We start from the raw sequence: 16,260 nt of genomic DNA, 5'->3' as shown, positions 1-16,260 counted from the left end.
CCCCTAATCCTTGCAGCCTGGGGGTTGTATGGGTCGATTGTTTACTTCGCCATGATCCTTTTGCTTACACGCATATCCTTATCAATGTCATTGTATGCTTCATTATTGCATTGTCGTGAAATTGACTCTTCAAAGCCATCAGGTTTAAACGCATTGAATGTGATACCCGTGAATGCCTTGTGTTTTATGCGTCGTTATGGAGGTGGATCATTGACGTGATCCCCATCCTCGATCATGGTGCTGCTAACAGCAAAGCTGGCATTATTGATTGGATGAAGCCGTTATATAACCACCATGCGGGCTGCAGTAGTGGACTATGCCACCTATTCCGCCTTTTGCAGACGATGCATATAGGGAAGTAGCTACATCAAAAGGAATATTAGTATGTCATTCATCAAGCGAGGTTATCACATTTTACCATAATAGAAAGCCAAATCCACAATGACAATAAGGATAATGAAAGTAGGGTGATAATGAAACGCTAAAGATCACCGCAAATGTTACTAAATGGATCACTCACAAAGAAGCCAATCTACCATGGTGATCACATTACCTTGGGGTTTGAAAGGTGTCAGCTATCAAAGAGTGATATGATGGAAGAAAGAAGAAATAGGCGTATGGGAGTACAATGATGGACGAAACATCTTTTATGTGCATGGTGGGCGCGGGTAGATTTCTGTGGTCACAAAAAGAAGAAAAGAGTAATAGAATGTTTACAGGACATGGTAGTGGGTTGATAGATTGGCAGAAAGCCTTCACCAATGATGTATCTAAAGAGTCTTTGTGACTGAATACGAATGCATAAATCAGGATCTGGGATCCATCTACTACAACAAATCACCTGCTGCTGTTGCGCTAGAAGACGTTGTTCGAGGATACATGCATACAAGCGTACATGTTCCCTGCCACCACAGCTCCCTACAACGGCTTCCAAAGCTACCTTGCATGTGTATTATAGATTACGGGAATTGTATTGGTTCTCGCAACAACTTTGTATTTGCATACGCAAATGGCTGTATTTGGATCGTGCCATGTTGCGTGGATGGTAGTACAATAAACCATGCCGCGGGTAATAAGAGCCGACAGGGTGCTTGCTCTTATCATTGTTGCTATACGCATGACGATGGTGCGACTTTTTTATTATCACTGACAACTTTTCTGGAATGATTACTGGGTAAGGGAAAAAAGTGTTGTGATGCTGGTAGATAGCAAACAAGTGCGCGTGTGTGATTGTTTGTTGGGTGAATCAGGCCATAAACACGTTCCCACTTGCGATCAGATGACAACCATGGGCATGCAGACGCTGTGATTGGATGCTGCGATTATAAAAGAGACATGCATGTTTCGTTTCTTTGTCTTAATTTGAAACCTTTCACCTAACTTTCTTCTTTCTTCTTCCAAACACTTTCTCTTTCTCTCTTCAAAACACAACCATGCTTCGCGTCTCTTCTCGTCTTGTTACTCGTCGTGCCGCTATGTGCCGTTTCTATTCCAATGGTGGTGGATACGGTGGTAGTGAAGGTGCTACTGTCAGCTCCCGTGGTGGTTTCAGCGACAAGGAAAAGGCTGTTGAAAACCAATGGGCTCGCTCACACGTAAGTATAAGGTTGGGTTTACGCGTCATCGTGTAAATACATGCATGTATATTCATGGATGATGTACATAGGATGAGGAAAAGATCCGTGCTTTACGTGAAGCTCTTGAACATCAAAAGCAAGAAACCGAATCACTCAAGAAGGATATTGATGAATTGAAGAAATCCGTCAAAAAGTAAAAAACGCCCACCACCATTATCCATTGCAAATAAATCTTTTTCGTGTACAGCATTCTCACAATCATATATATATATATATATATGTACAAAGTGATGCCTCTTTCTTCTTTATTTTACATTGGCTACGTAATCACAATAGGTGTTTGCAAAATCCACCAGGTTGTTTAGCAACCCGTTGTCTTGACGTGGCTCTTTGATGAACATGGCAGGTTGACCAAGGGGAGTGTCCACCGTTTTGTAGCTTCCATCCGCTTCAAAATATTTACCAGACCATACATGACGCCATGAGACATCGCGGGAATCCTGTGGAAAGTACACCTTGACAAAGGACGCTGATGGCGACAAGGTAGGTGCTACCAAAAGATCGGGTCCAAACAAGAATTGCGTGTAGCAAAGTTGCCTGACAGTGGCATCGTGTGGGTAGTACAATACAAGATGACGCATCATCGGCCAGCCTTTCTCATGAGCTTCTTGCATAAGCTTTTTTCGATAAGGAGCTAGCGCAACGTACAATTTGGCCATGTGTGCAAAGTGCGTGTAGGTGTCTGTTTTTGGGGAATAAGCCAATGTTGGACGTCTTTAATCCCTTATGCGAGCACTTACCATCATTGTCATAAAATTGAGCATTTCTTTCGGGAAGGATGCCTGCAAAGAGGTGTGAGCTAAATATAGGCGACACGATACTTTTTTCTTTCTTTCCATCGTTCACGCACCTTCATGAGTCCGATACATGGCTGTAAATACCGCCAATTCCATCCATCGGTAAAGCAACTCGCGTGAGCGTGTCATGCTAGCACCTCTTAATTGTCCTTCAATGGTATTGTAGCCACCAATATCCGAATGCGTAAGCGTAAAACCAGAAAATCCACCTGAAAGCATGGCAGCCACAGCGCCTTTCAATCCATCGGTTTGATCCCAGCATACATTGTGATCCCCTGTCCACGCCAACGACATGTATTGTGGAGAGCGTGTATAACCAGCTCGATAAAAGCAGACAGCATCATCATCAAGAGACTGCTCTTCCATAACCTCTTGATTCAACTTGGCCCACATTTCAGCATAGAGATTATGGTATGTGCTTGGAGGCTTGTTTTCCTTGAGGATGATCTTTCTTGCATCATAAGGAAGCTCTTCGCCACTATCCACCATCATTCCTTTTACACACAAATATTGTCAATCCCTGTATCAAGTGCATATGCAGTCCTAATCTTTACCTGAAATTCCAGCATCCCATACTTGGTCCTTGAGCACACCCTTGAACCATTCTCTTGCTTCAGGATTGGTAAGGTCTAATAACCCTGCCTCCAAACCACCACTGTGCACAATGTAAGGCTGCTGATTGGGTGCACGCACCAAATACTGCTTGTTGGCTGCTTCCTGAAATAGGTCACGTTGTGTTCCTGGTTTTTGGGTGGTTGTCAATAATGGGTTGATGTAAGTGAGCACGCGCACATTTTTGTCGTTGGTGAGTTCTTTGACAAAGGCCTTCCAATCCGGATACGCATTCGCATCAGCTTCCCAATTCCACCATAAACGCTTCAATGCCACGTTGGGTGTCAAAGATTGTACACGTTGACCACACCAATCCGGAATCCATACAGCTGCCAAAGGCGTATCATGTTGTTGAAGTTGCTGCACGATTTGATGCACTTTGTCTTTGCCACCAGAGATACCAGCAACCACACCTTCATTCACCCAATCAGGCAACGGTGCCATACGACCACAATAGGATGTATATTCAGTGATCAATTCCAGCATGGATTCGCCATCCACAATGCGTCCTGTTTATTCTTCTTGTGAGTATTCATGTGACACCCCTTTTGAAAATGGTTACATTACCTGCCATTTCACTAGCGTCAATGCGCACTGTGACACGATCCGGATCAGTAAGGTTGAAGCTTGTATACTCGGACGTCTCAAGAAACAGGCATCGTCGATCCGATGTGATGTATTGTGGAACCGACAAGGTAGAACTACAATAGCCATCATCACCGCCAAAGTAGCCCTCGACAAAGCTGACTGCTGAATTGATGAAAGATGATGTCTACAGTAATGCATGGTTGAGTCATATGCCGCCGTTGCCTAGTTACACAAAACATACCTGTGGCCCACCTCGACCGTGACCTCGTTCTCTTTGAAATAGGATGTATTCTTGTTAGTACCCATATCATCATCATGCATTCATACACACACACGCACACACACCTGATCATAATAGGGACTTTGTGTCCTTTGAGTGATCCATACGTAAATTGTTCACCAAATCCATAAAAATCTTCGTCCTTGTGGCTCTCAAAGACCAACAAAAGTCGCTGATAATTGGCCATGGGTGTATCTCGATTGACAATGCGTGCTGTGAAATGGAGCTGGTTGGGTGATAATTCCTCGAGGATGAACTCGTAATCCAAGTGCGTTTGTGGAGATATCTTGGTGCCAAGGCCACCATAGATGCGTACTTGGTTATTGCTGGTTTCAATGCGGGTAATGGTTTGAAGTCGGGTGATGTGCTCGTCATGTTCCACAATCTTGTAAAGCGCATCGTTGTAGGGCTCCGTGGTTATTTCATCATCGCCGATACTTGACAAAAGAAAAGGAATGTTATGGAGAGCTGTGGGGAGGAGGAGGAGGAGGAGCGTGAGAATTATGATTCCCTATGTATGTAATGCAACAACATGGCTCGCTTACATTTCCATATTACTCGACCCTTGCTGTTCTTGATAATGAGAGCTCTTGCTTGTGCATCCATATGCACCTTAAAGTTGCCAGTAGATAGTTCACGATCGTATACAGCATTCCCAATAGATATGCGTGGTTCAACATAGGCATCCAAGGGAGCAAGCCCCACAGACTTGATGAAGGATTGTAGCATGAATGAAAAAGTAAAAAGGGAAAAGGGAAAAAGCGTGTCCACGAGAGCTGCCAACTGAATCTGCCCATTTAGCTTTTTCCTGTTTCGGGACTTGTCGTGGTGTTGTGGTGAAACCTACCTCTTTGTTGCCCATCTCGTCGCAATGGGACATTTCCAATCCATTGACCTCATCCATGTAGTTGCAATAGACGTATGCATTAGCTCCATCACGATGTATGCCAAGAAGACAATATCGAATGTTGATGGATAGCGGAATAAAGAAGAGTCAAGTCTCCAAGATACTTTTTTATTTCGAAAGGTGTGAGGGGGGAGATAAATGGGGAATTAAAGAAAATGAGAAGGGAAGATATCATCAGCACGCGAGTTTAGAGAGGTGCATGGATGTTGTTGAAGGTGCATAGTATTGGCGAGGATGTCGTACAATCTATTCTGCAGCTCAACAGGCGATGAAGCTGTTGCTTGCTTCCGGTTCCGATGTTGTGCTGCTGCTGTTGCTGCTGGGGATGACATTTCATACACTGTTTCAGCCATCTCATACACCCGGGTCATATCCTTTTGCCACTACATCATCATTCTCAATCAGATCTAAAAGTCTATGAAGCATGTTTGGGTGCAACTATGAACCTACCTTGCGCTTCTCAGCCATATGCTGTCGTTTTTGATACGCGAGCTCTTGTTGTAACTTTTAATCATCCCCCATGTTAGCATCATCTATGGCATTAAATGGATTCATTTACCTTGACTACTTGTTCTTTGGCAATATCAGCTTCTTTTTCCAAGGTTGTATGTCTACGACGCTCTTCCACATATAAGTGCTGCAATGCTTCTATAGCCAGCCGATGACAATCCATAATGTTCGCCTTATTGAGTGCCGGTGCAGGATCCGAAAAAGAACGTAGCAACACACCACGTCGATATTGTTCCTTCAAACAATGCTGTGCTTGATTGATATCATCTTGGCAGCTGGATAAAGATTCGATCACAGTGGCATCGTCAATATTGGGTTTGTCATCGTCATGATGCATGAACGAGGAGCTGGGAGGTGATGGAGGCGTTACAATGATTTGGTCGTCTTGCATGTTGTTGCTGTCCCTTGATTTCATTGCAAAAAGAACACACAAAGAAAAAGAAACACAAAAAAATGTGCGTGTTGTCTATGTTGTTTTTATAGTAGGCATGTATGTATCTCTATCGGGTGGTATGTATGCGTTTGTGGAAAAAGATGCAACGCGTGCAGACTATATTTGGCTATATATGCATTCTGTGCAGTGCAAGATTCCTTGTTGTCTGGGTACTCTTGTTGCCCTCCGTTGAATCTGAAACAGTAGACTTGCTACTACACAACCCCGTGTCACAGCTGTTTTTTCTTTGTGTTCATGAGTAAAGCTCAAAGACGCCCATGTTTGTAACATGCTCGAGTATGTGCGCACGAAGCACACTTGACAGTGCCACAGCGCATTATATCATCCAAAGTTCCACTAGCATCATCGTACAGGGTTGCACCATTTCTTGAGACATACACTCAACAAGCATGAATGGAATGTGTTGAAAGATGATGATGTGCCGGGTTACAATGGATGGCACCTTTGATGGTCATTGCATGTCATTATTTGCCGGATGACCGATTCCGGTAATCCCATGGGCTTTCATTGTCAAGATGTGAATGTTCTTTTCAAGACGCATGGCAACAATATCTTTATACTGCATGCTGCTGAAAACCATGTATATTTACGATATGCGTGTATGTAAGCATACGCATAAAAGAGCGTGTCCGTGTATATCACAAAAACATCAAGGTCTATGTAGCAACGGATCCCATATGCAGATAAATCCGGATTGGCTCTTCCATAAGCTACTGCAATTTCATGCACGATTTGAGTTAATGTAAGGGGCTGCAGGGTGCGGCGTTAACGCTCCTTCAAAAAAAAACCACCATCATGTCATTCCTTTTTTCACCTGCTGTTTAGCTCATCCATCATGCATGAGGTACAAATCCAAGACCATCAGGAAGATAAAAGCGAACGACGAAACACAACGCGTCATTGTTGTTATCGTTGGTGCAAGGTCGAAACTCAAGGCATTGATCCTGTTCCTCCTAATCAACGACCACACACTCGTATATGGGATAACTTTACGATTTGGTTCTCTGTCAGCAGCACTTTGGCCTACCTAATGATTGGGATGCTGGGCTGGCAACTCTATGAGCTAGCGTTTTGGCAGGCCTTTCTTTGCATTGTCCTTGGAAACATGATTGCTTCAATACCAGGTATGTATATCCATAGACTGGCAAAGTATCACTTCTTGAGACCAACGAATGCCACACACTTTGCAGGCTCCATTTACAGCACACTAGGTTTTCGAACCGGGTTGCGACAAATGGTTCTTGTGAGATATAGCTTTGGCTATTATGGTGGTAAACTTATCTCAGCTCTTAATTGGATCAACTCTGTCGGTTGGATGATCATCAACATTATTCAATCAGCACAATTCTTTGTTGCCATGGGAACACCTGGACAACCATCAAGTTTGCCATTGTGGGCGGGCGTTGTGATTTTGGCAGTAGCAACGTGGATCATTTGCTTGATTGGATACAAGCTTATTCATAATCTGCAACGGTGGCTATGGATACCAATGTGGACTGCATTCGGCTTATTGTTTGGGCTGGGTTTGGCAAGATACGATCCTAATAGGTCTGTTCTTTCGTATCCTGAAGCCGAACCCAAAGCCGTAATGTCATTTTTTGGACTCATCTACTCAAGCACAGCACTATGGCCATTTGCAGCAGCTGATTTTACAGTAAGGCAGGTATGCTATTGTTCATATCATCTTTGTTCTTTATGTGCTCATGCATGTATTACATGTACATAGCCCACCACATTCAATCCATATACAGTTGGCATGCTTAGCTATCTAGGAGGTGTCCTACCAACCATCTTGCTAGAGTCATTAGCATTTGTCCTTGCTGCCGTTTGGGTACCCGAGCATCTTGAGAAATCAGGTGACTCTGGCGCATTAGCAGCTGACGTGTTTGCCCCTATTGGTTGGTTTGGCCAATTTTTACTTGTGGTGTTTGCATTCAATGCGGTGGGTCACGTGGTACCAAGTGCATACAACATGGCACTTACGGTACAAACAATTGTGCCATGGCGACGAATTTGGGCGTTGGCAACCATCAACATGATCATCGTTGCTATCTTGGGTGCGTTTGGTGCCGAGGATCTTGTGCGTATACTCCAAATCTTTTTGCCTCCCATCACATATTGTATCGCTGGTTACAATGCAATCCTCTTATCCGAGCACTTTGTATTTCGATCAAGGAGGAAATACAACATTGAATCATGGAACGATCCACGACAACTGCCTGTAGGTGCAGCTGCTATACTGACATTGGTGATTGCCTTTGGGGCTGGCATGTTAGCCACAAGTCAACCATGGTTTATTGGTCCAATAGCGAAGCGTGTTGGTGATTTTGGGGTTATTCTTTCATTGGCATTTGGCTTTTGCTTTTACAATCCCTTGCGTTATTGGGAGAAAAAGATATTTCATCGATAATTTTATTCAAAGACGATCACTAATAGACAACATGTACATGATGCTATGGGAAGAGGTGGTCCGTCGCAATATTCTTTTACCCGTGTTTTTGGATGACAGCTCATAAATACTCACGAGGAAATGGGTGGTGCCTGAGAACGTGATTGTCTGGTTTTTTCCCCACGCATACATTTTTCATGCTCCTCAGCACTGCAGCATTACTAAGGAGATCTCATCCTCTGTCAACACACACCTCTTTATCTTTATCCCGAAGTTTTTCTTCTCGTGCCATGGATATCGTCGCCTCTGCCACTGCCAAAGAGATTCGTCCTTCGGCAACGTAAGTCTCATTCCTCGGCTGTTGCCAATCTGGTCTAATTGCTTGTCCATGAATGACCCACACAGACTCATTGTTGCTGCTCCCAATAAAGCCAATGGCCACAACTACAAGGTTCTCATGATGAAGCGGTAATGTAGTCGACATTGCAAACCAAGTATTGCTCTTCTGACATGGTTTCATATAGCAACGCCAAAAGCAGTTTCATCCATGCACATGTCTTCCCCGGTGGTGTTGTGGATAAGCATGATGATGCGTCTCTATGGCAACCTTTATTGAAGCAGCAACCCACAACAGAGTATGGACGAATCACGTGTATATTGTACAGCTTTTTAACATGATGGCATCGTACGTTTCAGATTGACCAACAAGATTTGTGCTATTCGTGAGACATTTGAAGAATCCGGGCTATTGTTGACGCATCCACCAGCCACGGCGATCCAAGACAAGCAAGTGTGGCGTGAACGTGTGCATAATAATGCTTCTCAATTCAAGGTGCTATGTGAAACGCATGGATTGGTACCTGCCGTGGATCGTTTGACACCCTTTGCCAATTGGATCACACCTGGAGCTGAAAAGCGACGTTACAATACCCACTTTTTCTTAACTGTCTGGTCACCCGATAGCGTGGCTCAAGCCGATGGTACCGAAACAGTACATCTCGATTGGTTTAGTCCCAAGGAAGCACTTGAACAATGGCGACAACAAAAGATTGTGCTCTTCCCACCCCAATGGTACTCTTTGGAATCCATGATGCCCATCCAGGATCACGTGAATTTAGCTGCCAATGCTGGCATTGGTGCCCTACGCACAAGCAACGGCAAATTATCCACCATCATGCCACAACACAACCCTGTCAATGATCCCACATGGTCCGAACGTGGTTATCATACCTTTTTGGCTTATCCTGGTGACGAATATTATCTTGATTTGAAGCACGGTCAACCTACTGGTCAATCGGGTGATCGTCATCGCATCTATATCCGTGGTCGTATGGAGGGCTTTGAATTGGAAAAGAACGTGAATGTCCCAGAAGAAGAGCAATCAACATCATCCACCGGGAAGATCAACAAGGCATCTCTATAGTAGTTATTGTATCTACGAGGTTTATTTATATATGTATATATGTATCCATGCGCTGCAAGTTTACATTGTATGATGCGGGGTATCTATTAAACGATGGTTCACTGATGATGAGGAGGATGGCGATGAGGATGTTTTGGCTAAGATGGCAAATTGGTACACCGAGTCTTCAATACGACCGACGTCATGCAATAGATCCTTGACATCATGGCTGATCATATCCGTCACAAGATCAAGCCATGCAGGATTGTTGTTGGAAGAATGATTGAGCTCGAGATGGCAGCCAGGATGGTTGAAATGAGTGAGTAGGGAAGCGACTTGAGTTTGCGTGGTTTCAAAGAGATGCGGGATGTCATGTTGTACAATATGGCTGATGGTGGTGCGAAGTTGTTCTGCTATATGATGGCTGATATACGATAACAATTGCTGACCATGTTCGGCAAGACATTGATTCAAAATAACATTGGAAGGAGGACACAGGTCGCGTGCAAAGTGTTCAATGAGGTATTCGAGAGATGCCTTGTCTAGTGCTTTGGCGTGCTCATTCCAGACGCTAGGTAATTTGTCTTCAATATAGGCTATTATTGGCAAATTAACTATCTTGAGAGTCGAGGCACACACATATGAGTTTTACTTACATCCAATGGCTCCACTGATTTGTCCTTTGAGAAGTTGTACGTCGAGAGGTAGACACCCTGTGTCATTGGCCCCCATGCTATCGATCTGGATCTCTTCACGAAAGCGATTGGAAATGGTCCTTGAAAACATTTTCAATGTAGTGTCGACATGGTCAAACAAGAGATGCGTTGACACGATATGAGAAAACCGGTGGACGTCAAGTTCGAAATCCTCTTGGATCACCCATTGCCCTTGTTGGCCCATTGCCATAGCAACAATAGCCATTGATGTCCATATCCATAATAGCAAATGCTTCATGCTGGATGTGTAGATGATGTGATTAAAGACCAATTGTGAACACGTCGCATAGAAGTTGCTCTCGGCAAAAAGGAGAGCGAGAATGGAAAAGTCGCTGCAATCGTTCCCGATTCACAAGGGGGTGGAAAGGAAAAAGAGAGAGAGAGAGAGAGAGAGCAAGAGGGCTCTACAAGAAACAACGGAAGGATACAAGCTACACACATCAACGCGCTTGTTAAATCTGGTGTTACTTTTGTGAGTGCCACAGTGTAACGATATGAATGCCCGGGTTTCATCACGGCACTTTTTCCCCAATTGGCAAAATGCATTTATCCATTGTTGACTTCCTTGCCCATCCTCCACCCTCACAGTAATGGCTCACCCATTCCATGTAATAGCATCATCATCATCAAACAACAATACTCAATCGTGCCCATTCGTAAATACATTTTCCAAATAAAACAGCAACTACTTGCATTTGGGACGCAGGGGATGTGTGGCAAACCGGTCATTCAGGGACAAGGAAGGGGAGAGATCTTTTCAAAGGCATTGTATGTAGCCACATTGCATAGCAACTTCCCCCCAACATTGACATGCAGTATACGACGTATCCATGGATACGATCCATCAGCCGTTGGTGTATATGATCGAAAAGGGTAAAATGAAAAAGGATCGACAAATGTCTGCATTGGGTTATATGATCATCTTTTTGGCCATTTTTATTGTATGAGGAAAAAAACCATTATCTGGTAAAAAAAAAAGCAATGGGCCTGAGGCGAAAAAAGCTGTGGAGGAGAAAGGGCAAACTGTCACTCCTATCAGGAAAAAAAACGCCTCTTGATACAAACCGCGTAACAATGCTTTGAGTACAGCAAAGAATAGGGATGGGGGGTGGGAGAGTGTTTGGGGGGTTGTGGGAAGAGGATAAAGTATGAAGATGAGTTATAGGAAAGGGGTGGATTGTTAGTTGACTGACAATTTGGGATTTCGCAAAGATAGATAGATAAAGAGAGAGAGAGAGAGGGATAAAGAGAAGGTAAAAAAAAAGAATAAAGATCAAGAAAGAAATAAAAAAAGTGTGGTTAAAGGAAATCCTTGCACCAAGATGGAGTGACAGCTGGTGTTTCTGGTAATGGATAGGATGACCAGCTGACAGGGTGTGAATGATTCCAATTGTACGATGGGTCCACTAAACCAGGTGGGGGATAGTGATACTCGTATTTGGATGCACGCGTATCAAGATGTTCTGGGGCCTGAAAGAAATCCACCTTGCGAGCAGTATCAATAGGAGCATGAAAGTATTCAGCAGCACTAGTAGCAGTAGTAGTAGGCAGCATCATGGATGAAGCAAAACTAGCACGCCGATCAGGTGTCGATGATAAGGGTGGAGGAAGCAAGCTTGTGCTGCTATTGTTGCTGCAATTGCTACCTTGGCGACTAATGGGAGGAGGTGGTGCTGTTTGGCGACGTGGCAATGTGGGTGTCTCTGGAGGGCCCCAAGTATCCAATGCATGTGCCTTGGCATACAAGTACAGATTATGCTGACGTTGTCGATTTTCCACTTGCAGTCGTGATGCTTCCAAAGCAGCTTCCCATATAGCTCGTTCTTGTTGTTCTAGAGCATCCTTGTAACGTCGCTTGTTATCATCTTCAAAGGTTGTTGTTGTTGTGGAAGATTGTGGAGGAGGAGGAGCATGTCGTTGTTGCTGTTGTTTTGGTTGTTGACCCGATAGACCCAATGATAACAACACAGCTTGGATAAGATTGTCCAGGTAATACTGATATCCATCCATCGACATCCTCTCCACGTGTATGCGGCACCCTTCCACCGCATGTTTCCATTGGTCAAATTCATCTTGACATACAAAAAGACCGTAGCCAATGACTTCAAGGAATTCGGCCTCCATGGTATTCAAGTCATGCAACTTCATACCCGATACTTCAGACCACGTCTTGTTTGTAAAAGTGCTGTCATCCAAGAATTTGTTGGCTATCGTATCATTAGCATCATCATCAAGGAGAAATCGAGGGAGATGATAAATTACCTAACATGAGAGCCACCGTGAATAATCTGTATTCGGAACCCTCGGCACCTTCGATATTAGGACTGGTTCGTAACAAAGCACAGACGTAGTTGAGTGCAAGGTACACCGCATTTTGAGACAGCTGAGTTGCAGTCAGCAGCTATAGGAGAGAGAGCGTATGATGAGTCATCCATCCATGCAATATGCTTTTCTCGGGTTTCATTATTACCTGCAAACAAAACTTTTTGAATGCAGCGCTTGGCTTAGTTGCATCTACCGTATAATGCTGTCGATAATGAGCGGTATGATTGTTGGTGGTGGTCATTGTCTTTTTCCGCCCATGCCACATCAAATAGACAATCGATGCCGCATAATCAGCTACTTGAGAAATCGTATCCACTTTGACGGGTGGTGGTGAAGGGGTCGCCAATACCGGTTCAAAAGCTGATGGATGTCGATGACGTTGCTGTTGTTTGGCAATCGAATAAGAGGGTTGTTGTTGTTGATGATGATGGCGATGATGATGATGTTGTTGGAGTGATGGCGGCGGTGGTGGAGGTGGTGGAAACATACATTGTTGCCGTGAAGGGTTGCTCACAAACGAGGTCGGCTTATTGAGCGGAAAGAGAGTGTAAGGCTGTACTGCCTCCAACCGCAATTGCATTCTTTCTGAGCAGAGAGAAAAGAAGCCTTGGACAGACGACGACGACGACGACGTTATAGAGATAAAAGGAAATTACGGGTAGACTCTCTTATAAAAAGAGGTTCGCCGTAAAAGCTTGAAGGGTAGATAGAGATAAGACCTCTGTCGGCCGACAAGGGTGAGAACCAGTAAATGAAAAGAGAGGGCGTATGCTGCTCTGCTCGATGTTTACTGTTGCAATCGCTGCTCTCGAGAAAGGGACAATGACCAATGACGACAATAGAGATGGGCGGAAAAGAGCAAACCGGCCATTTTCAACCAAAGCAAAAAGTTTTACGCTGCGTGACGCCGCCCTCCATTTTCATTGGCTCATTCTTTCTCCTGACTAGAAAAAAGTGCCACTGTACCCATCATCCCACCCCCAAATGCCCCCTTGATGATGCTTAATAGAGTCGATCTTTTCACTTGGTAGCACTGTGTTACATTCAATACTATAGTTAAAAAAGCGGAACTAGCCGAGATGTAATGTGTATGTGCGTATATACGTATATTACTTTTGTAACCAATCCTCTTTTGCAGCATAATAAAAAGTAGGGCAAATGTTGTTCACAAAGAGTTGTTATTATCTACAGGTCTACTACATCATAGGTATCTTTCATTGCCGTACTTCAGCAAGATATTCTCTGGGGGGAATAGGCAACTTGTATGCTGGGCTGTCTTTGGGTGGAGGAGTCGGGAATGCGTGGATATCAGAAAACGATGATGATGATTTGAATCGATCAGAGTGACGCCATTCCTGTAATAGATTACTTAGTCGCCTATTTACTTAGCTGCAACACTCTTCTTCTTCCCTTTGAATTTATCCCTTGTTTACCTTTTGCAGATCAACAACCTCAACCTCCATTCTTTCAAAATCCTTCTCCAGCTGTGAGACAATGGTATCCTTCATTTGCAACTCGTTCTTGAGCATTTGTATATCCTCTTCCTTCTCTTGTATGAGTTGATCCAATGCATCTCGATCGGCTTTCATCGATTCAATATCCTGACGTAATCGACCATTCTCATGTTCCTTGGCAACGGCAAGATCTCCAGCTGTGATATGTGATCGAATCGAGGGTCGACAAATGTGTTGTGGTTTTGCTTGTTGTTCATCGCTGTCATCCGGTGGTAGTGTCAATACGGAGAATCCTTCACTCAAAGGCTTATCGGTAAAACAGCACGTGTTGTCGCATGTTGCTTTTCCTTGCAGCTGCATTAATTTCGTGTGATTAAAAACGCGTCAATCAGTCATATGCAAGAGATAAAGAGAGAGAGAGAAAAGGGATATTTACCTGTCGATACAAGAGATTGATAATTTGAACAAGGTATTCGTATTCGGGACCGACAGTCTTCATATTCCTGATCTGGTCTTCACGCACCTGATTCTTTTCCATCTATACAAGTCCGAGGTTAAACACAGCATTGAATTCAATTCACCTACCAATACTTACAATATGCTGATTAAGATCCTCTTGTAATAACCTGTTGCTTCGCTGCAGCCGTACATTTTGATATCTCAAATGCTTGATCTCCTCCTTGAGTTCGTTGACCTGCTCATCGACGACTCGGTCACTATCCAGTTTGAGTATACGATTGGCACGTAATAAGCGCACATTGGAATGCGTCAACTCCTCATTCTCTTTCTCCAATTGTCGTAGTCGATTGTCCAAGTTGATGCTTTGGCTGGGTCGTCGTTCTGGTGGAATGCTTGGCTGCAAGTGAACAAGAGATGTGAGCGAGAATGAATGGGGCCCTGTCAACAAGAGTGGATCAAGCAACCTTACCACTGATGAGGAACGTGCAGATTCAGCTAGTGGTATTGCATAGTCGGTGGAATTGCGCATTGTATCTCGAATAGTAGTTGACGTACGTGGAGAATAATATTGCATGCTTGTGACAATAAAAGAAAAAAGGTAGAAAAGAAAGAAAGAAAGAAAGAGAGAGAGGGATGGATAATGTTCGCGGCCTTTCAAAGACAAGAGCAGTGTGTGTGCGTGTGTGTGTGCGATGATGTCCTTGCCTTTTGACTTTTTCAATGTTTAACTCCTTATGTCAGTCAACCTGCATGGGTTTCACGACTCTTTATGATCTTTTATCGCTCCATACAGTAAAGTAAGGGGCTTCTATGATGAGAGGGTCCTTTTTGTTCAACCATATTAACGGATGAAACAGTGGTGGGAGAGAGCGAGAGAGCTATCATCTTCATGTACACAAGGAGGAGCGGGGATTGTATGTCATATCCGACAGTATAGCTCTTCAGCTCAATGTATCTGAATTGGGCTTGTGGATCTCTTTATGCATTACAATAGGGGATTAGATACATTCACACACACACAAACACACGAAATACCAAGGCCGGGGAAAAGGATCTCTTGGGAGTAAATAAGAATAAAAAAGGGTCAGGGGGGAAGTAAAAGGCATTGTTCCTTGAACCAACCGCACTCCTAATAAGGAAATGGAGCCCCGTGCACACGGCGATTGCAAGACCGAATGCCGATTTACGTTATCATCCATTTCATCGCCACAAGTTTCCAAGCACCTATCATCTCCATTGATAATTCCATTGTTTCATCCCCTATCTTTCATATAATCTTACGTTCAATTTCGTGTGTATGAAATGACGTATCATCAATGTCAATGCTCATATATCGATCATGCACGCAGCATGGAGAAAGATTTATGCATTGGTCGTGCACCATTGCCCTGTGCATTTCTTCTATTTGATACATGCAGGCTCCTTGGTAAAACTTGAATCCAGCATAGGTATATAGGAAATAGGGAAAGCACATGTATGTAATTCATCAGTATCATCATGCTACTATTGCATACCACAATACAACCAAAATAGGATTTTAACTCGCTATGCATAATCCCATGCTTCCAATAATGATATAAAGCGGCTGATCACTAATTCACATTGTACAATGCAACATGGCTCCTTTCAATACAATTTGGCACATGATAGAAAGCATGTTAGTAGGATGATGATGAGACCCTACTATGAGATATCAAACTCTACGTATAATGATCCTGGATCACAACGAT

The 16,260-nt window shown here is 43.7% G+C and overlaps 8 protein-coding genes across 8 annotated transcripts; 3 read left to right on the top strand and 5 right to left on the bottom strand.

The window, feature by feature from the left end:
* Nucleotides 1-1,433: 1,433 nt before the first annotated feature.
* Nucleotides 1,434-1,774, top strand: O0I10_001259 (uncharacterized protein; the record flags this gene model as incomplete). The annotated part of the gene is made up of 2 exons (XM_058481356.1): nt 1,434-1,595; nt 1,667-1,774. 2 exons carry the CDS (start codon nt 1,434-1,436, stop codon nt 1,772-1,774), a joined length of 270 nt encoding a protein of 89 aa, XP_058347994.1.
* A 108-nt stretch (nt 1,775-1,882) lies between these two features.
* Nucleotides 1,883-4,818, bottom strand: O0I10_001258 (uncharacterized protein; the record flags this gene model as incomplete). Its single annotated transcript, XM_058481355.1, has 9 exons — nt 1,883-2,319; nt 2,378-2,419; nt 2,488-2,928; nt 2,989-3,555; nt 3,614-3,818; nt 3,876-3,906; nt 3,980-4,382; nt 4,460-4,697; nt 4,762-4,818. The coding sequence occupies 9 exons, from the start codon at nt 4,816-4,818 to the stop codon at nt 1,883-1,885; spliced, it is 2,421 nt and encodes an 806-aa protein (XP_058347993.1).
* Nucleotides 4,819-4,967: 149 nt separating this feature from the next.
* O0I10_001257 (uncharacterized protein) lies at nt 4,968-5,746 on the bottom strand (the record flags this gene model as incomplete). The annotated part of the gene is made up of 3 exons (XM_058481354.1): nt 4,968-5,204; nt 5,272-5,325; nt 5,381-5,746. 3 exons carry the CDS (start codon nt 5,744-5,746, stop codon nt 4,968-4,970), a joined length of 657 nt encoding a protein of 218 aa, XP_058347992.1.
* An 874-nt stretch (nt 5,747-6,620) lies between these two features.
* Nucleotides 6,621-8,195, top strand: O0I10_001256 (uncharacterized protein; the record flags this gene model as incomplete). The annotated part of the gene is made up of 3 exons (XM_058481353.1): nt 6,621-6,909; nt 6,976-7,448; nt 7,512-8,195. 3 exons carry the CDS (start codon nt 6,621-6,623, stop codon nt 8,193-8,195), a joined length of 1,446 nt encoding a protein of 481 aa, XP_058347991.1.
* A 269-nt stretch (nt 8,196-8,464) lies between these two features.
* On the top strand, nt 8,465-9,597 carry O0I10_001255 (uncharacterized protein; the record flags this gene model as incomplete). The annotated part of the gene is made up of 4 exons (XM_058481352.1): nt 8,465-8,514; nt 8,580-8,642; nt 8,699-8,809; nt 8,871-9,597. The coding sequence occupies 4 exons, from the start codon at nt 8,465-8,467 to the stop codon at nt 9,595-9,597; spliced, it is 951 nt and encodes a 316-aa protein (XP_058347990.1).
* Nucleotides 9,598-9,657: 60 nt separating this feature from the next.
* On the bottom strand, nt 9,658-10,497 carry O0I10_001254 (uncharacterized protein; the record flags this gene model as incomplete). The annotated part of the gene is made up of 2 exons (XM_058481351.1): nt 9,658-10,172; nt 10,233-10,497. 2 exons carry the CDS (start codon nt 10,495-10,497, stop codon nt 9,658-9,660), a joined length of 780 nt encoding a protein of 259 aa, XP_058347989.1.
* Nucleotides 10,498-11,591: 1,094 nt separating this feature from the next.
* Nucleotides 11,592-13,197, bottom strand: O0I10_001253 (uncharacterized protein; the record flags this gene model as incomplete). Its single annotated transcript, XM_058481350.1, has 3 exons — nt 11,592-12,499; nt 12,555-12,693; nt 12,763-13,197. The coding sequence occupies 3 exons, from the start codon at nt 13,195-13,197 to the stop codon at nt 11,592-11,594; spliced, it is 1,482 nt and encodes a 493-aa protein (XP_058347988.1).
* Nucleotides 13,198-13,831: 634 nt separating this feature from the next.
* Nucleotides 13,832-15,104, bottom strand: O0I10_001252 (uncharacterized protein; the record flags this gene model as incomplete). The annotated part of the gene is made up of 5 exons (XM_058481349.1): nt 13,832-13,972; nt 14,051-14,425; nt 14,508-14,609; nt 14,667-14,927; nt 15,000-15,104. The coding sequence occupies 5 exons, from the start codon at nt 15,102-15,104 to the stop codon at nt 13,832-13,834; spliced, it is 984 nt and encodes a 327-aa protein (XP_058347987.1).
* Between the last annotated feature and the right edge of the window lie 1,156 nt (nt 15,105-16,260).

This window comes from Lichtheimia ornata (genome assembly GCF_029851405.1).
Source record: "Lichtheimia ornata isolate CBS 291.66 chromosome Unknown scaffold00003, whole genome shotgun sequence".
Taxonomy (NCBI): Eukaryota; Fungi; Mucoromycota; class Mucoromycetes; order Mucorales; family Lichtheimiaceae; genus Lichtheimia; species Lichtheimia ornata.
The sequence above is the reverse complement of the archived record's forward strand: the minus strand, read 5'-3'. Positions and strand labels throughout refer to the sequence as shown.